This window comes from Bison bison, unplaced genomic scaffold (genome assembly GCF_000754665.1).
Source record: "Bison bison bison isolate TAMUID 2011002044 unplaced genomic scaffold, Bison_UMD1.0 scf7180017864374, whole genome shotgun sequence".
NCBI classification, from domain to species: Eukaryota; Metazoa; Chordata; class Mammalia; order Artiodactyla; family Bovidae; genus Bison; species Bison bison.
In genome coordinates, this window is record NW_011494946.1 from 2,085,815 (window position 1) to 2,106,698 (window position 20,884).

Sequence of the window (20,884 nt, forward strand, 5' to 3'; positions counted from 1 at the left end):
GGGGAAAGCAATGCTTACAGAAAGGCCCTGCTAATAATATAAGCTCGCTTTCAAATCTGTATCTAAGTAGCATGTTCCTATTTTATATATACGCATATATATATATAAATGTGCAAGATATGTCAAATTACCAAACAGCTGGAGGAAAGTGATAATTATCATATTCTCTCTGTTTTTTCTGAGTATGATTCTCTTTCCTTTAGTATTGGTGAACTTAATACTTCAAGCAGCATGAAAGTTCATAAAATAATTCTACTCACCTGTTCTTATCACTGTTAGAACTATTGCAGAAGCGATTTTGATAATGTACTAACTGCTTTACTATAAGCAGTATGAAAATTGATGTCCAAAGTATAATACAACTGAACAATCATTATCTATTCATTTTTTTTCTGGAGTTAATTGAAATGTTGACTTCATTGCCTGCTGAGATTATTTTTGAACACTGGTTATTTTGTTTTACCAAAATTAACAAGCTTTCTTTCAAAGCAAGTTTAGCACTTCAATCTAATGTGTATGTTACAAAATGTTTTCAAAATTTTTGGTATTTAAATTGTTAACAGCATTCTATTACAAAAGAATACCTAAATATTAACTCTAAGATACATGAGTTGTAATACTTCAGTATCAGGGCTCTTTGAAGAAATTCTCCACTTGTATCCACTTAGTTAGGGATGGAATGATCCAGTTGCATGTTTGAGCCAAGACTTGACTGAATCTTTAAAACAGGTCATGTAACTCTTGATACTTTGACAGTAGAAAACTTTTTCTACACATTAACCATAAAGCCAATAGAGAGTTTAAAAAGCAGTTGTCTGCTCCCTCCTTTGAGGTGGTATATATACATATGAATCTATTTTTCCTTCATGAGAATTAAAATGTATATAAAAATATAAAGACAACAGATCTAACTAATCTCTTGGACTGATAAAATAATCTTTCCATCTTTGACTAAAGTGTCATTATTATGTTCTGTATTAAGTTTCTCATTTTTAAAAATTGGGACTACATAAATACAATTTGTTATTTTCCTTTTAGCTACACTTGTAGTAATTCTTGTTCTAAAAATAATCCCCCACCCCCCCACCCCCCTACACACATAGTTTTGCTGGTAGGTGACAAATTATCTTTTCGTTCATGTGTGTTGATACAATTCCCACAAATTATTCTGTTAACTTGAATGGAAATATAATGCTGTGATCTAGAAAGTAGAGTAACCTCTGCATTATATATCTGGTTAAGGAGTCTTACAAATACATTATATTTGTGGAGCGAAATATCCAGGGATAAAACATGTACACGCATTATATATACACAGAGAAGGAGGGGGCGTGCGGAGACCCCCACCCAATTGTAACATGTCTTCTTCTTAAATTCTCGCAGGTGATCTTTAGAGAGTAACTGAGTATGGATCATTTGAACGAGGCAACTCAGGGGAAAGAACATTCAGAAATGTCTAACAATGTGAGTGATCCGAAGGGTCCACCCGCCAAGATTGCCCGCCTGGAACAGAACGGGAGCCCGCTAGGAAGAGGAAGGCTTGGCAGTACAGGTGCAAAAATGCAGGGAGTGCCTTTGAAACACTCGGGCCATCTGATGAAAAGCAACCTTAGGAAAGGTAAATACCCTGAAGCCAGATCCTGGAAGGCGCGAGTCCTGCGTCCACCCAGCACCACCTGGTGCGGGGGTGGACACGCAGCGCCTGGCTTTGTGTGTGCTCCTGGATTCTCTTTTCTGATCTGAAATTAGTCACATTTCTGGTTGCAGCGTCAGGCGTGTCTGAAAGTGTAGGCTCCGTGCCTCAGCAGAGCGTCTCCCTCTACTGTAGACTGGAGTCTTTGGACGTTGTGGATGATAAAGACTGAGTTAAGTCTAGTGGTCTCAGTTATACAAGGCTTCCGTTGATAAGGTGGTGTTGTAGAAGGGGGTGCAGAAGTGGCTGTTGCTGAAACTAACCCTGCTTGAGAATGAGACCTTTAAATTGTTTGAGGATGGACCTAGCTTTTTCATGGTATTACTGGTTGTAAGGCAGTTTCACAGATAATGGAAGTCTTCTGCGATATGATGTAAACGTTTTGTGATTTTTTTGTGTGTGTGGTTTGTTTTCTTAAGAGCAACTTCATTACTTAGTAGGTAAAAACCTGATAATTCTGGTGTTTCCCTTTTGCTATAATTGGGTGTTTCTGATAAAAGGGCAGATGTAAACAAATTAATAAGGAGGGGATATGCAACTGTGTGCTTCCTTTTTGCCGGTTTTATATTACAGGGATGGAGTTTACCCACTCTGACTGTATTCAGCAGTGTTGTTTCTGTAAATCAGTGTCTGTCCAGGGCATAACGTGTGGGCCTTAGAAGGTCTTTATTTGTCTCTGAATAACTGTGTATGGGATTCAGATTTTCCTTACATTTGCTAAAGCAAAGGATAAAAATGCCATCTTGTAACAACCAAGAATATTAAGTAGATAAAGTTAGCAGGCAGAGGAATTTCATTGTGTTTGATGCATAACATTTATCATACAATCATTTATTTTTTCCTTGGTTTGGCGAAAACAAAGAATATATTGATCCTGAAATGAACAGACACAGCAGTCCGTATTGTTAGATCTTTATCTATTAAAAATGGAAAAACAGCACTTCAGCAAATTCTTTGGCCTCTCCTCATGATTACCCTGTTTATTGATTGTTTGCCAAGAATGTATGCATCTTAAGAAAGCCAGGGTAAGAGCATTAAAAATATAATTTATTATGGCTTTTCAAACAGAGTGCATTAATATTGTACTGCGAAGCGCTGGGGCTCTATAAAAAAGACTTTCTGACGCCTGCAAACATATAAGTTCCATAAATTCCTAAATAGGAGATTTCAGCTGTCTCTGGTATTATGTGATATTTGCACAGCAAACTTTAATGCCAGGACAGTTTTAGACAAGGATTCTACAGACTTCACTGCTCCTTATGGCAGACGTGCTGTTTACACAGGCTCATAAACCTTCAGCAAAAGCTTCTAAGACTGCCTCCAGGTTTAAATCATGCGGTATTTTTAGCAGTCAGCAGTGACCAGCGTACTCCCCTTTCCATACTGGAAGGTTATGAAGTTGCTGGAGTTGGAAGCCTCGCCAAGCACTCACACAAACAATCGGTTCAGAGAAGGCTCCTGTTCAGCCTGACTCGCAGTATCAGGAGGCGCGTGACAGTTTGCTGGAAGATTTAAGCAGTCAGATTGAAAATTAAAGTCTACGATTGTCACCTTATCAGCAGCCACCTTAACGATCTTACAGGGTCCCTCTAAAGTCCAGAGCGACTCTTGTTTATTTCAACAGTTTAAAAAAACCTTCAGTTATCTCCCAGGTCTGAGGAGCAGCAAAGAGCAGCCCAGGTCTGTATCATTCTATAAGAGGAAAAATCAATGCCTATGTTTTTTGTTGTATTAGTAACCCAACTCTTTGAAGACCTCAGGATAGAGGGAGGAGAAACCAAAGAACAATAATGTCACTTCCTGCTCAAGTGCTGCTTTTTATTTTTTTCCCAAGCATTGCATTTGTAGTGACATTTTAAAAACGCACTTTAATTGTAGAAGGTTCTCTGCTTGCTTGAAGCAACAAAGTGCCTCCAGCCTTGTGTTGGTGGTGGTGCTGTCTTATCTTCTTCTTCACGTGCGGCGCTTCTGCTTGACAGGTGCCAGAGAGTAAGTGTGGCTGCGTTGAGACAGCGCACCTTAAGGAAAGGGATTGGAGGTTTTTGTTTGTTTGTTTAGGAGGTTTTGCCAGAGAACCTTCCAGCCACGGAAGAAGTCACCAGTTTGCACATTGCTGTTTGTGCCGTGGTTTCTCCCAGTCTCCTCCTGATCCCTGACGGGTTCTCTCTCTGGTATAAAAACAGCCGAATGAATGACAAGGATATTGGCAAGCTCCGCAGCTTGTTTTTCATGCCTAGCCTGTTGGGTCCCTCCAAATGAGTTTGTGAGCTTTTCTAAGTAAACCTAAAGGGGTTTATTTGTCAGAACTAGAATCTCTTGTGAACAGTTCACTGAAGCTGTGGTGTAGACGCCCATGTAGAAGACTGTGGCTGCTTTTCCTGCCGGCTTTGTTCAGCAGAAACAAGCAAATAGGGCGTTTTTAAAGGGCATCTCTGGTGTCAGGAGGAAACCCTGGGTTTTTAGCTCTGCTTTGCCGGCCCTGGACACCTTCAGAAGTTGGTTGGCTTCTGTGAATGCAGAGGGCAGAGCTTAGAGAGGCATTAGCGTTCCAGGACTAATTGGGGGTCCTGGGTGCCCTGGTGCAGTAACCTTTGTCATCATTTATGCTAAGGATGGTGCCCTCCTGGCAGAGTGCCACAGTGCACTCTGCTGCATCTGCTTTTAACCCTTTTCCGTTTATCACTGGAAGTCTGACAGTGCGCTGTGTAAACACCTCGAGGACGACAGCGTTCCGTGATTTCTGTTTCTAGAAGCCTCTTTGCTGACAGTGGTGTGGTGTGGCCTGTGTTTATTAACCATCTGGCTCCTGAGTTATTACCTGGGGTTACAGTAAACAGAGAACACATCTCGTCTCTGCAGATTCCTGTATCCTGAGACACCCTGATGACGACAGTTTTCCTTTGCTCTCATCTTCACCCCATTCGCTAGAGCAGAGATGGTTCGTTTTAAAGACCTGTGGTTACCGTGATGTCCTTTTAGGCAGGTTAAATGAGTAGCCATCAAAGTAAATATTAGTCATCTGCAGTGTGCACATATTGAAATCCTGTGTTATGAACTTCGGTTGGGTTAAGTTTTGTGTTTCTTCTGTGGCCTCAACATGAAGATCTTAAAGAAGGAGGCGAATGCTCGTAATTTTATAATCAAAGCTAATTTGTTTGGACACAGACAGGGAAAGTTGAATCCTAACAAAAGCATGTAGGAAGCATGAAGATGGGTTCTTTCGAAGCCGAGCTGAGTGAATTACATTTGCACACCAGGTACCACTCACAGCAGATCAGACCAGACACTTACTCCTCTCCTGTCAGCCCTATGATTTGATCAGAAAGGTAATTCTGCATTAATTGGTTTGGGGAAATGCTCAGTTAAAATTAGAGCCCACGTTACCTGAGGGCCAAGTTCATATTCTATTTCAACATTTCTCTTACAACTTAAGAAAAAATAAAAATAAAAGAAGGTGTGTGTTTGTGTGTGTGCCTGGGCCTCTGTGCCAGTCTCGCATTCTCTCGTGGTGCTGAAGATTTATTTTCATGGCTTCATTTTTTCCCTCCCTCCTCCCCCAGACTGTGTTGCTGCAATTCGTTGGTTTGCGTCTCTTTTTCCTCTGTCTCCTTGATAGGAACCATGCTCCCGGTTTTCTGCGTGGTAGAACATTATGAAAATGCCATTGAATACGATTGCAAGGAGGAGCATGCAGAGTTTGTGTTGGTGAGGAAGGACATGCTTTTCAACCAGCTGATAGAAATGGCCTTGCTGTCTCTGGGTTATTCACATAGCTCTGCTGCCCAGGCCAAAGGTAAATAATGCATCCTCGGGGTTGGGGAAATTGCTTGGCATCCTTTGTTTACTTTGCAGAGAAAGCATCTGAATATTCTCATTCAAAGAACTGTAGCCTGTGTGTTACATGGGTTCCTTCTAGACTGTGGCTTTAAAAAATTGGCTTAATTCAGTTTGGTTTAGTTAACACACATTTTGCTCATGTGGAATGTGGAGGTAGGTTTTTTTTTTTAAATTACTTCAGCTGAATCATTAGTATGCTTATTGACCTTAATAATCTGCTCCACTGAGGACCCACAAGGAAGTGAGGAGCGTATCTGAGCAGATGGACTGTTGAGAGTCAATTTGCATTTATGACTGAATATCTAGTTCTGTTTCTTTTATTCTGTTTCTGATGGTTTTATGGGCTGTAAAGTATTTTTCAATGCTGATTCCCATTGCAATCGAGAATCTTATCTAAATCGTAAAGCCATTTAGAACTGGTTCAGCTATGTCTTATTAGAACTTCCTGTAAGTTAGGAAAATGTGGCCTCTGCCTAGGTTTTATTGATGGGGTTTTATTTCCAAAATAATAAACAGCCCCACCGTCGTTTACATAATTTCACAGTTTGGAAAACTAAGCTGTGAATATTTTCATTGACCTGCCCTTTGGAGGGAAGGGAATCATTCAGACAGAAGTAACAATATTGCTTGTGGTGGGGGCAATGAAAAGCAGCCTTGCGCTGGGTAGGTTATCCGAAGGGTCAGACATGCAGTGACGCGCGCTCTTTATCTGGAATAGGGCTGATCCAGGTCGGGAAGTGGAATCCGGTCCCACTGTCTTACGTGACCGATGCCCCCGATGCTACAGTAGCAGACATGCTTCAAGATGTGTATCATGTGGTCACATTGAAAATTCAGTTACACAGGTGAGTCAGGAAAGCAGTTCCAGGGCAGAATGTTCTACTCACCTGATCGTTTGAAACAAAGTATCTCTGGCCAGCCTTCAGTTGTGATTTGCCCTGCATTTCAGGGAGGCTAACCCCAATCGCAACAAAGTATCTCTGGCCAGCCTTCAGTTGTGGTTTGCCCTGCATTTCAGAGAGGCTAACCCCAATGACATTTGTCACCTCACCCTTTCTCCTTTATCTTCCTAATTTGAGCCTATCGTTTAGAAGCAGTGTTCCCCCCAAACGCATCTACTTGTGCAGGTTATCGAAAGACAAGACTTTTTCTATGTAATCAATTAAATGATGCATTGCAAGAAGGCATTTTACATAAAGTTTACTTAAGAGAAAAATATTTTTGCATATCATGAGCAGTGCCATCTGTGTACACTTTGTGAAAGAATGCCTTATTCACTGTTGCCGAGCTCTTATTTAGTTATATAATTTTTTTAACCATTTTAATTCGTACGAGCGGAGTCCTGAAGGGAAAACGGTTCCCACGTTCGTGCTTTTCACAATGGCTCTTGAGAAAGCAGTATACCTTAAATTGTCTTCCCGAGCGCATCAGAGCAGGAAGGTAGAAGTAACATGGAAAAATAGCCACCACAGGCAGCTGATGTATAATTCATGCATCGATACAGCAGATGTGTTGTATAAAGTAATTAACTAATCGGAACAATCAGGAGACCGAGAGCAATCTCCAGATGCATCTGTTTGATGCGCAAAATGAAATCTGTCTGTCTTAAAGGAATGTTCTGCAGCGGGATGCAATCTTGTCATAATCCCCTTTCTAATCTGTGTCTCCAATAGTTGCCCCAAACTGGAAGACCTGCCTCCCGAGCAGTGGTCCCACACGACCGTGAGGAATGCGCTGAAGGACTTGCTGAAGGATATGAACCAGAGCTCCTTGGCGAAGGAGTGCCCCCTCTCACAGGTACTGGGCATCACTGGTCCTAAATGACAAGTCATTGAGGGCAGCCTCGTTGGAGGAGTCATGGGAAGCCATAGTCTAAAGCAAGTGGTATCGGAAGCAAGAATCTCCCCAAAATGCAAAGTGACTTGACCACTGGTGACTTTCAGAAGTGTGCGCGATTCATCCTGAGCAGTGTGGGAAAGAAAGGGGAGGGAAACCCACTCAGCTGACCTTGGTGCTAACTCATTTGTAGATCCCTCCTCTGAGTGCTCTGAGATTGGCCGCCTTGTTGTCCTGAGGGCCTGTGTTTAAGGGAATAAAGGTGGTGTGCCTTCCTGGAACCCCTAGATGCCAGGAAGCGCCTGGAAGTGTTACTTTGCAGAACCTCACCATGCTCCCTGAGTAAAGGAACAGAACAGCTTCTAGGTACTTTCTTCATTACCACACAAAGGAAAAAGAAGAAGAAATAGAATTTAGAAAAAAAAGTACAGAGAAAACAAGTCTCTTCCCTCTAATTGAAGGTTAGATAGTTATTATTCATCAGGATTCCGTCACCAGTTTTAGGCATTGGTTCAACCCCCCCCAACCCACTTTTTTTTTTTTTTTCTTTCATGGGGTCATATGTTTTCCTCTGAGATGCCTGGCATACTGTCAGGGGTTTTTGAAACGAGACGGAGATTTATTATTATTGTAGGATGAATTTTGGTGGAGGGCAATAAGAACTCTGGTGGGAGACTCCCTCAGTTTCTAGATGTAAAGCTGAGCATCGCTTTTGATGCTGTGCAGTTGATTTTAAATTGAAAAGAAAAGGGTGCTGTGAGCCCACCCTAGCGCTGCTTGTGTGGTCCTGAGGTCACTGTGCCCTCATGCCTTCTCTCTCTGGGGGGCCCCGCCCCTGAAGGTCATGCCACCAGAGAGTATACTTGAGATGCTGGTCTACCTAGATTTTTACTAAATTTTTGCTAATGTTTTTCTTTCAATGCAAGGTTAGCATGTAAGCCTGAGTGCCCCGTCTGTCAGGTATTTGAACGTGAATTGTGTGACTGCTGTAAATATTTCTGCAGTAGGGAATTTCTCCAAGTGTGTTTCCGACGTGATGGCCGTGAAGACACGTGGGTACCTTTGGAAGGAAGCTTGTGGGCGTCCGTGCTCTTCTTTCATGAAAACTCTGTGCATTTCAGGTTTACTGTATTACCGTCCATCAGCTTTACTTTGATATTTGTTAGCAGTTATAGGAATGAAGCAAATGAATTAAGCTTATAATAAATGATGGCTTTTTATATTCTTGTAAAGTAAGTTGTAGCCACAGGTGAAATATTCTCTGATGTTAAGTCCATTTCTTGAAAATCAAAGTCTTTTTGACACTTTAATGGATCTCCTCCTATCCTCCATCTCACTCTTTGAGTAGAGAGGATGTGAATTTATAACCATCGAGTAAAAATAATTTAAATTAATTAAACACAGTTACATCAATAGGGTGATATAATGAAGCAGGTGACTCTTCCCTCTGGGACTTTGGGTTTTGCAGACAACTCCAGATAATCTGTCAGTTGGTCTCTAGGATTTGAAATTTGAAATCCCCTAGAAATAAAGGTTTTAACTCAGCATTAAAATAAGTATAAGACCCAGCATAGGAATCTCACGTATCTTCACGTTACTAAATGTCCTATTGATTTGGGAAGTGAATTCAGGCAAAGGTTCAAGGCATTTCCTGTGAGCTGGAGAAGAGGATGCTAGCTTGAATATTTATTGATACAGGCGGTGAGAACTAATGGTTACATGCCAGCAACATTCAACCAATAAACTCCCCCTTCACTGTAGCTTACAAATACAACTGTGAGTTTACTTAATGTTATCATGGGTAATTAATTGAATAAAACAATTACAGCATTAAACAGAATGACAAAATAAAATTCAGGACTGGATTTTGGAGTCAGATGGGGATGAATTTCTGTAAAGAGGCCTCAAGTGGAACGCGTGGGCCTATATGGCTGGGGACCCCGCTGCCATCCTTCAGAGGCAAGACCAGGCTGTAAGGCCAACATCAGCTGTAATTACAGTCTTCCTTTCTTTTGCAAAACAATTTGGAAAGAAAGATGTATGTTGTTCAGCAGTGGCAGCAAATATTTGAAATTAATATTATTATGAAAAAGGGCAACTTGTGCTCTAAATGAGGGAGTTATTTTCTGTTCCGCTGCAACATCTTCTGTTTCTTTCTCCAGATTGAATTTATGAATCTGATACTCAATTCGGAATGTTTTAATTATGAACTATTTTCCATTTGCTTCTTTATTTTCTCTTGTGTCTGGAGCTGTTAGTTAGAGGAAGCACAGGCATCTGAGACCTCAGCCCCAAATGCGTGCCGCACGGGGTAAAGCTGCTGTTTCCTCCCCGGTGCGCTGCAGAGCTGAAGGTGCAGCGCTGAAGGAGGCCCAGCAGATAAGGGCTGCTTCAGTCTTGTTCAGAAGGGCGCCTGGCAGCAAGAAAGGGCGCCCAAGACTTTCTCCTTCTCTGTGGAGTTTTGATTCATTCCTGTGAGAACTCTGAGCCTGTCAGGCAGCGTGCACATTTTGCTGTGTATTAATGCTTTGGTTTTGCATTAGAAGTGGCTGGTGGGTGCCTTAGCGATGCACCGAGCGGCATGCCCACTCTGTGGCCAGTGGATCCCATTCCTGAGTAGAGATGGGAGGGGAGGTGAGGGCAGCCCGCAATCTGCCCTGGCCCCCAGGAGGACCGTCCTACGCTTGACAAGGGCAAGCCCAGTTTGCGCTCGGAATCTCAGAACTGGGATGTGTCATCCTTCGCAGACTCCTCTTCAGAGCCAGTGTCTCTGGACATTAAAGTCAACTTGCTGGCTGGTGACTGACCCAGAAGTCCTTTCCCAGTGTTGAGTTTTAAAGTGTTGACTTTAAAATGGACGCATAGCTTTGGCTGCAGTAATGTCTCGGATAATCTCTGCAAAGGTTTCTCTAGCTGTAGAAATTCCGTAAGTGTGCATGTGGTTTGATTGATAGCTCAGACCTTCGTTTCTGTGGCTGCTTTTTCTCATCTGCCCAGATAGATTGACATCCATTTATTATGTTTTTTGTACCATGTGATGACTTTTGTAAACTGTTCTAAGGTGTAAGAAACCATCAGCTCCGAGCTCTCAGATGGGGCATTTTGTTGTTAGACTTGCTTTTTTCAGTGGAGATGCTTAGATAAGGTGGGTTTTGTATTCAGACCCACAAGTGGGGAGGAGAGATTGAAGTCTGACTTGAGGGGACAAGAACGTTTAAGGTCACAGGAACTGAGAGACCATGTGTTTGGAAGGTATCAATAAATTGGGATTTGAAAAAAGTAAATATTTTGATTTACAACAAAACATTTCGTCTTGATTTTAGTTTTCCCTGAAGTTTTGAAAATTGAACTTCAGCAGTAGGTAAATGTACAGACATTGGATACAAGGGTAGGTTCATTTGTTAAAAGTGTCATGAGTAGAAGTTCCGTTATTACTTCTGCCAGCCTAGTGGCTTCCTTCTAGAAATGTTTAGGTCAGATGTTCCTGACCTAAATCTGGTGCGTGTGCATTTTCACCACCCACTTCCCCGGGCACACACATCACCACTGTCGTATTTTTAAGGGGCTGGTTCTTTCTGTTTCATTTCTCACCTGGGAAGAGTAGCTCCAAGCCTGAGTTCTCCATAAAGTGAGAATTGTCATTTTTGTTTTCAAGCAACAGATACATGAAATGAATTTAAATTTGAACGTTCCATTTAGACGTAATATGGGGAAAAATGATTTTTTAGTTTTCCTTTTCCTGACAGCATCTAGGGATCCTGAACGCTTCAGACTTTTTATAAGGTACTGGCAAAAGAAAGAAAGAAAGAAACCAACCACCTTGCCCTCCTGAAGCTTAGCGTTTATCCAGGTCCTCTCTCTGAAACTTGATAATCATTTCCATAGACATTAATAAACCCCTGTGTTCAGCTGATTTTCAGTCTGTATTATACAAAGCACCAATTTAAAAAACTCTACTCATTAGGAGACATAAATATATATATATATATATATATATTTAACTGCACTTTGTATTTTCTCATAATTTTTGAACCAGAATGATGTTTCTGAAAAAAAATCAATAAGTATTAATAATCACATTGTCTCCAGAGAACATCCAGCATCAGTATTCATATATTGCATTTCACATGCACATCTAACCTATGAAATTTATTCATGTATTTATTCATTCAAAAGTATGTATCGACAGTCTGCTGTGTGACAGGCATTCTGTTTTCCTGTGGAGTAATAAGCATAACACATCTTAGTAGTTCAAATAATGGTAACTGTCCTTTAGTATTTTTGCATCAAGAGCATGCCTGTCACCGTAAATGGTAGGCGGTTTTATATCCTCATTTTCAATTAAGGAACCTGAGGCATGGGATGTTGAAGCGCACCCCATGGTTATGGAACGGGTGAAGCGTGGGGGTGGCAATTCATCCCCAGACCTGTGAGCTTAATTAGCTATCCTTGGGTGGATGGATGGAGAGAAGGGAAGGAAGGAAGGAGAGAAAACGGCTTTAAAAAGTCTTTCTACAATTAGTTTAATGTTTTATAAAAGAACTTACATTTCTCTGAAGCGCTGATAATGAAAGTTTTCCAATTGCATTTATTCTCACTGCTGGAATTTTTCTTTAACATGTATTTTGTTTTTGTATCTTTATGCCATTCTTACATGGACTCCCTTGAAAAATACCATCATGTCCTTAATTTGGAGTGTGGGAGGGTGCTTTAGAGCACGGGGACTGACTTCTAGGGTAACGTGGCGTTTGGAAGGTTCCAAAAGGGTTGGCTGTAATAGCTCTGTGCCAGTCACTTCTTTCTGGCTTCACACCCTGTCTGAATCAGTAAGTATATAACTGAGCTAAGAGCCTTTGTTTTGACCCCCACGACAACGTTAGGTATTTGCGTGGGAAGCAGTGGGCAGTTTCCCATGTTTCTTTGAAAATATAGACCTTAGTCATACCCTGGCTTGATGCGGTGAGCAAGCCCTAAAGTTTACTGTTTGAGACAGGGCTTGTAGGATTTTCTGCTTGTCCCTTCCTAGCAGAATATTGCAAATCTATTGTAATGCTTCCTGTTAAATAGCATGCATTTTGAGGAAGTCCATTCCTCCTTTAAATTACAAAACTTTCCCCAGTTTTTACCCTACTGCCCATGGAAATCTGAGGTTATGAGTATCTGCTTTGCCAGGCACTGAAGTACTTGATACTAATTGGATTTTATTACCACTTTCAGCAGTTGTATTAATGGTGAGATCCATAAAGGAAATGGTAAACCAGTCTTTTATGGGCAAACTTCCACCAAGTCATTTTCTTCTGTCTCCTTTTCTGAACCAGCTATGACTTCACTCTAGTACTTCTTTCGAATTAGACAGTGAGGTAGCTCTTCTGTTGATAATGTAATCCATAGTATCTATGATAGATGTGTCCTCCAAATTATGAATTTTCCTTTTTGCATCTCATCTGTCAGGTTCATTTTTAGCTGTTTTAGATATGTGAAGGTTGTCTTATAGCTTGATATTTGTTCCCTGTAACCTTTCAAAAAAGCCAAACTTAATAAAGCATCTAACTTCAAATGGATGGATCTCAAATATTGTATGGCCACTGACTTCTCACAGTAGTAAAACCTAAAAGAGTTAAGCCATGCCAATTTAGAGTGCTTTAACAATGTGTAAGCACTTCATCTTCACTTAATAGATATTTACCTTTGCTTTATTTTAGATCTGAACAGGTTTCCTTTGACCTCAAAATCACTAATGCAAGGAAAATTACCATATCATGAGTGCATCTCCCTTATTTTTTTCTGGTGTGCAGAATAATAACTACTGCCAAGGCTTAGGAGTAGACATGGCCTGAGAGAAAGTCTATTACATGTTATTTTCTGATTGCTTTTTTATTTTTTAGAGTTAACCAAAATCATGCTAATCAATCGGATTTACTTACTCAAACAGAGCAAGTTTTAAAGGGCTCCTTTGTTGGAATGACTACTTCAAGTTCAAGTTGGGCTTTATCTGAATTTGCTTTTTAGACCTGCTTTATTTCATGTCAGATTTGGGCCCCAAACTAACTCACAAACAGGAAACCCTCAATTCAGAAGAATCAAAACCAGCAGATTCTACGTGCACCCAGTTTTTTTCCCCTTTCTTTGAAAACTGCTAGCTTGTGAGGTGCTCTGATATAAGAAAACATTAGAGAGCCTGAATGCACCAGGAGGGCGCTTCAGCCAGCTCTGCAGCCCAATGCCAGTTGAAGTAAGGAACGCTCTGGCTGTTGGGACTTTTAAATCTAGACTTAAAAGTTATTTGCTCTGTTTAGCATTTTTAAAATGGGCCTATTAGGAATTGTGCGTGCTTCAGTTTTAATTTTAACTCACCGTGATTGTGAAGCACCCTGGGATCCTTGCAACAAAGGGTGCTCCAGAAATACAAGCCGGTCTTGAGTCCTGATGTGCACCGTTGTTATGGGTGCTGGTTTGTTGTGGACAGTGGAGGAGGCTGCAGAGCTCCACACCCTAGAGAAGGTGGCCGACTCGCTTTAAGAGTCTTCTTCCCACCTCTTATTCTTACTCTGAAACTTCATCCACCTTAGTCATCACCTTTTTCTTTCTCCTTTTCAAAAAAGCTATCCTCTGGTATGGCAATATTTTCCCATAAAATGCTAATCTCATTGAGTTTACTCAGAGAGGTTAAAGAGGCAAACCAGATGATGTGTTGAAAGTTAAGAACGATTAAAGCTTTAATTATTAGCACCATTTGCAATCACATTCTTCTCTAGATGACAAGACAGTATTTCCTCACTGGGTACCATCCAGACTAGGCTTGTCCCGTTTTCCTGTTAATCCAGAGTGTATTCCTGTGCAATGAAAAAATGTGGAGCTAACCAGAACAGGTGTTAACTTTATGAAACGTCACAAGACGTATTTCCCAAAATGTATTGAATCTCTTCAGTTATGTTAACGTAGAACAGAGTGTAATCTCATTTTCTTTTTATTTCTTAATGGAACTCTCTTTGGAAGTGATATATTTCATCAGCAACCGCTCTTTGCCATCATGTAATTAGTGCACTGATAGCGTTCGTTCCATAGGAGTTGAGAACGTGGCTCTGTCATCACTGATCTGTAAATTTAGGCAAGTGGCTCTCCATGCCTCAATTTTTTTAAGTCTATAAAGTAGCAAGATAATAGTACCAATTTTTCAGGATTCTTAGGAGAATTGCATAAGTTAATACTTGTAGAGCATTTAGAATAGCTCTCAGTTCTAAAGTACACTATAACATTCCTTGTTTTTCTACAACGTGGGGACTTGCAACTCAGAAACCACTCTTGTAGGTCTCATAGACTTTGTTGCTACCTAGAAGATTTTGAGGCAAGCATTGTTTTTAATGAAACAACCAAGAACTTTTCATTTGTGAAAAAAATTAAAGGGCTGTTTTATAACTCATGCTCACCTTTAAGGAATGCTTTTAGCACTGTCCTGAGCTCATTATAAAGTTCTGATGTGTCTTCAAGTGTAAGTGGGGGAAAGCTGTCCCACGGGGACTGTCCTCTGGGTGTTTTTCCCGGCGTTACATTAACTGCCCTCACCCCTGCACCCTAATCCAGGCCCAAACCCTGCTTCATCCCCTCTCCGTGGTACTTTCCACGTTTTCTGTGATTGTAGGTGGACTGAGTAGGATTTCTGAAAACACTACCATCACTGGTCACAAAGGGACTTGGTTTTATCCATCATCACACTCAGGAATCTGGCACACAGTAGGGTCTCAGGAATATTTGTGAAACTAAAACAACCTCATAGAGTTTTTATCACATTTATTTTGTGAACCAATAAACTATGTCCATAGTTTTATTAGTAGTATTTTATTTGTAATCTTATCTATAATACCTTACTTTGCAAAATATTTTTTCCTACTACATTTACTTCTGATTTTTTAGCTTACTTAACGTAGTTCTGCATTTTCCTCTAAGAAAACCTACTGATATTCCAAGCTGCCCCATAGTTCTGCTTGTACTGCGATGTTCTTGAACACACGTACAAAAGTTGTATGTTTGTAAGCAGAAGAATAATCACGGGAGGCACACAGGACCCAGAGATCTAAAAAATGCTATAGAAGACCTAATTATATGCCACTGGTAAGCGCAGTCATTAACAACTTACTTCGTGCACATTTAAAGTGTTTCTTTTATAATCATGTATTTCAGCCTGACTGATAGTTTTCATTTTGTCTCAGTCATCTCATATTTGAGATCCACGCTTTTTTTACTGTTAGTCAATTTGTTTGTCTATTTCTCATATTGACGAAAGTATAAAGGAGGAGAATGTCAGTAGCAGAATCGAGTGACTTATAGCCCGAGATGCTGATGCTGCCAAAATGGAAAAGCTCCGCTTAGCACCACCCTGTGTTAGCTCGCAGCATCCCTCCATCAGCTGAGACTCCAGGGTCCACATTTGGCATTGGAGACTCCATTTAGGCTGTAAACATGTGATGTGTGAAAAGTCAGCTGTGCGCGGGACCAGGATCACTGGAATTCAGGGAGAGCTGCAGGTGGAGATAAGTGCTCAGCCGTTCCAGAGCAGGCCTCGGGGGGCGGCTTGCCCACCCTCCTGCAGGAGCACCAGCTCGGCGTGGAACTTACGCCCCTGCCATGGACGGACAGGGCTCCTTGTTTCATGACCGACAGTCTGTCTGGCACATTTTTACCGCTTCATCATAACTCCCAAAGAGGTGATTACCAGGATCTGGCATTTTCTTAAATGGTGAAGCTTTTTCATAATGTTGATAGAGATAGCCTAGATTATTTTGATTTTTCTCTATGACCTCATCCAGAGGTGACATTGGGTTATTTTTCTTTAGTAGACATGGGAGATCTTGGCTAACAACTCGTAAAACACAGAAACCAAGGCTGTGATTTAGCCCTCACTTTCCTGTGAAATATTGGATCAGATCTGAGTTGGACCCATGGGCCCTGCTCCCAAGGGTTTGTACAGACCCCGAAGTTCGAAGCCTCTTTGGGGGAGTTTGTATGTGGGAAGAGCTTCCGTCGGGTTCATGAGACTCCCAAGGAAAGTTCTTGGCCCTGTAAGAAGCTGAAAACCAGACTTAACTTTTCTCCCCACTTTGTAGGTATTCATACAACGAAACCAGAAATATAAAAATCTGTGAAGTGTTATAGAACTTAATTCTAGTATTTGGAAAAATGGATTGCTCGAGCTAGTTTAGTTCTTGTTTTCACTCTGGGGCTTGAAGTTTTTCAAAATGCTGTATTTAGGACCTCTGGAATTTAATACAAATTGGGTATCTATTTCTAAGTACAGATTCAAGAAATTTTACTCATCACAGAGAATGGGAGATTTAACCACATAAGGGCCATCAGAGAAAGCAGCAGCAAGATCCCAGGTGCTCAAGATTTAGAATCTTGGGAAATAATTTTCACTGTAAAATCAAATAAGACTCATTAGATTTAGATTTATCTAATGAAAAACTTGTGAAAATTCTATTTGGAGTAGCATAGTGTTTAATAATAGTATATTTTTAATAATCACATTATTAAGCAAGATACCAAGGGACTCCAACATTCCTCAAAAATAAAACTGTAGTTGTGCATGTCTACAAAGTGAATGCATGATGTGTGTTACAATTGCATCATCTTCAGTCGCTGGAGAAGAACCTGTAAGACCTGTGTCTGGGAATACATAGAGGTCTCCTAGAGTATCCAGGCTGTGAGAAGGGACTTTGCAGGTTATCTAGTCCATTTCCCTTCATCCTGCAGATGAACAAGCCTAAGCCTCTATGTGCAACTAATTTGAAATACTACAAGCTCTTTTGTAATAATACACTTTTTAACAAGTATTTTCTAGTCTAAGCTCTTTGCCAACATATTCAATTCATTTGAGTAAGAAGGTTTGAGCACAGTAAGAAAGATCTAAATGGATACTTATACAAAAAGCATGGAGAATTTGGTCAAAAGATATCATCTGGGCCTATGTAAAATTAATTATGCAGAAAAGTCATATGAACTGTGAACCAGCATTTCCTTTAAAAATTATGAATTGCCCATTTAAATCATTAAGTAAAATTTCCGTGCTTCAAAACGATGACATTTTTGTCTTTAGGAACTGCAGTGAGAGGATTGAAACAGAATTGGGTGGGTTCTCGCAGTGCTTCCTTTTGTATTCCTCGGGAGCTTTGGACCCAGTTTCTGTTTTTAGCACAATACAAGGGTGACTTTGTGTGAAGGGGCCACTTTCAGGCGCCAAGATTGATCAAGATGGCAAAAGCCATAGCTATGACACCTGGAGTTTAAGTCAAATTTAGAAGTGATTAGTCTCTTCTCTGGAGAAGGACATGGCAACCCACTCCAGTGTTCTTGCCTGGAGAATCCCAGGGACAGACGAGCCTGGCGGGCTGCCGTCTGTGGGGTCGCACGGGGTTGGACACGACTGAAGTGACTTAGCAGCAGCAGCAGTCTCTTCTCCACAAACCGAGATGCCGGCCATGCCCCGGTTGTATCTCCCGAGAGCATAGCTTAGAAAGCAGAAGAGGATCCAGAGGGAAGGATTTGGGGGAACATGAGCTAACATCACAAACCACACTGGACTCTTAGAAACCCTGCCGTTTGCTTCCCTGTGAACTGCAGCCCAGTCCAGACCTCGCCTTCTCCTCCCCCAGCACCAGCTGGGGCCTACCTGAGCGTTTTCAGCAGATTCACCCCATGGCCCTGCCTCCTGCGATGCCTCTTAGAGCTTGTCCGTAGTATTTGATGTCCTTTGGGATGAAAAGAAAACCCCGCTGACTGAGAATCCCTGTGAAAACAGTGTTTGAGTATGGAGTTGATGTCATTTGATCTGAAGTTCGAGTTTGACCTTTTTAAGTTTCCCACACGCCTCGAAAAATCTGCTGTGAAAATTCAGGCCGCAGGCAGACAGGGCCTGGAGAAAGCGGAGGGCCATCCAGGCCTGTGAGGTTACACACGTCTCAAAAAATAAAAATGTAAGGGAAGAGAGAGCCAGCAGTTTGACAGATTGTTCAGTAAATGCTCATTTTATTGAAAATTATAAAAAGGTGCTTAATGTCTCTGTGCCATTAATACAATACATAAAAAGGTTACTGTCAAGATTAGTGTTCTAGGCCTGAAAATTAACTACGGGGCTTCCGAAAGCCTTGCTCTGCGTCATCTGAGAGGTTAAAGGTTTCCGCATATACATTTTACACGCACAGACATTTATTTCAGAAAACAATTATTTTAGACTTTGTGCCAAAGACATTAGCAGTGATGTGCTTTCATTTCAGACATGGATGGGCTAGATATATATTACCGATAAGGTAAGAACCATGAACAATCACCTTACGGAATTAAACCTGTGCAAGATGAGTTCCCTTGCTGTCTCTAGAGTATTGCGATTCAAAACATACATTCCTTTCTACAGAAGAAGATATTCAGATTCCTTAGTTGAAATTAATTAGCATTCAGAAACCAGATAGCATGTTTTTGGGTATTCATGAGATCTCTGTTTGAAAAAAAATGTTTTTAACTTGTAGAAATGTGTTGCAACACACAGATGGGAAGAAAAAGGGGAAAAAAAAATCTCTTTAGCAAGCACTGAGTGTAAAAGGAATATTACATTTTGCACGCTCCTGATTGCTCTGTGTAAACAGTTTTTGACATCTGTCTTTATAGTTTTCGAGGAGAGGAAGACTTTGTTAAAAGAATCATTTTTATACAGCAGTCCCCATTTCAGTCTTGCTTTACCTGTATTATGAAAGCAGATGGTCTGCATGTCTTTTGAATATTTATAACTATCAAAAACAATCTCTTGCTATTCACCCTTAGGCTTATGAGATGTCAGGACTGTTCTGGTTGAAAAAAATCATCTTGGGTGTTTACAGAAAGAGGATTACATTAAGCTGAAATGACTATACATTTTCCAGTTTAATATTTGTCCATCAGCTGTTTAATCGTATTTAGATAATTGTGTAAATAAGATGTTGTAGCTTTTGCCCTCTCTGCTGATGGAGCCTGGAAGCTTTAAATGTGGGGACCCACTGTTTTGTAGAGGCTCTGGCTGCCTCCTCCCACCTCGGTTACACCATCCTCAAGTCGTTAGTAAGTTTTGATCATGATATCACCGTCCTGTTTTTAAAAAAAAAAAATGTGCAGGGGAAGCCTGGCTGGAGCTCACGTGAAAGCTAGGGAGCTGCTGGCTTCCGGTAAGACTGGAGTTGGTTATATTCTAATGTGCAGGTTTAGGGTCCAGCCCTCCAGTTACCCTCTAGCTATGTCATGACATTCTCTTTCTTTCCAGTGAGCACGGTATTTTGGAAAACTTTTGGTATAGTGGGGGTTAAGTGTTTCTTTGACTGGAAGCTGAGCAATCACAGATAACAGATTTTGCTGTGGTTGGTTGATTTGGCAGAAAAGCATGAACAGTTCTGGTTTAAATGACTGAATAACCTGATTAGCATTGTTTGGGGCTGGGTTTTTTGTTGTTGTTAAAGGCACAACAAAGCAATTTTAAGGGTAATCAGATCACTGTCTTTCCCCAGTTGGTGAACCGTTTTTTCCTTTTTTCCCAGTAGGTCTCACCTCTTCCCAAACCTCTTCCCTTGGCTATCAGATGACCAAGGAGAAAGAGAAAGCTTGTCTTCCTTTGGTTTCTGAATGTTATAAATGCATACCCCCAGTATCTGTCCTGTCCAGCAGGGCTTTGAAAGGATAGGATACTTTGGAAATGTGTGTGACCTCCACCAATTCCTTGTGGGTTTGGGGGTTGCTTTTTGTTTTTCAAATTCAGAGACCGGCAGTCTTTGGGAGCAAAGGTTCAGAATGTTCTAACCATATCGAAGCCAGGCGGTAGAAAAATTCCACCCTTACCTTTTCACAATTAGAAAGGTTATAAATAATGTATTTGGCTGAAAAGGAAGCTCAGCCTGTGGCAGATGGTATCATTCTAGAGAACCCGGGTTTCTGTGAAGATGGCATTCTTTCAGATCGGAACTCGAGCAGACTCTCAGAAAGAGCTGGAGCTCCTCATGGAGCGCAGACACGTGCTTTGTGGATCTTAGAAAAGCTTACAACTTGGCTCCTAGGATGAGAATATTGTGTCACACCGGGGTTAGGAGACCCACAGCCAATTTCTGCCGACTCCCAAACTGTATTTCCTGACACTGGAAGCCAGTGCCTCTTCTGGGTCTGTGTAGCGTTTGAACTTGGGATTTAAACCAAAGGAGTTTGATCAGCCTGGTTATTTTCATCTCTGAACATGGATGCTTTATGCAGGCTGGCCACCAAATGGGACTTGCCAGGCAAGTCACATACACATCTTTGTGAAAGAGACAGAGAGAGGGAGATCTCTCCTGTTGATCTGTTTAGGCGATCTGGGAGAAGGCAAGCCCCAAAGCTCTGAGACTTCTGAGACCTCTGTGTGGATGTAGCTTGAAAAGCCTGGGGCAGGATCTCTTGCAAATTCAAGAGCCAACAGTTCCAAGAGCTCTGGGTGGGAGCTGGATAACCAGAAGTGATGGATTGAAAAGATTCCTCTGA

General features: G+C 41.3%; 1 protein-coding gene across 1 annotated transcript in view; it reads left to right on the forward strand.

Annotated features, from left to right (window-relative positions):
• The first annotated feature begins 6 nt into the window (after positions 1 to 6).
• Positions 7 to 20,884, forward strand: part of SATB1 (SATB homeobox 1) — a 77,929-nt gene continuing 57,051 nt past the window's right edge. Inside the window, exons 1-4 of the mRNA XM_010856749.1 lie at positions 7 to 1,618; positions 5,310 to 5,486; positions 6,249 to 6,375; positions 7,204 to 7,327. Coding sequence (XP_010855051.1) covers positions 1,408 to 1,618; positions 5,310 to 5,486; positions 6,249 to 6,375; positions 7,204 to 7,327 — 639 coding nt within the window. The 5' untranslated portion in view covers positions 7 to 1,407. The remainder of the gene's footprint in view (positions 1,619 to 5,309; positions 5,487 to 6,248; positions 6,376 to 7,203; positions 7,328 to 20,884) is intronic.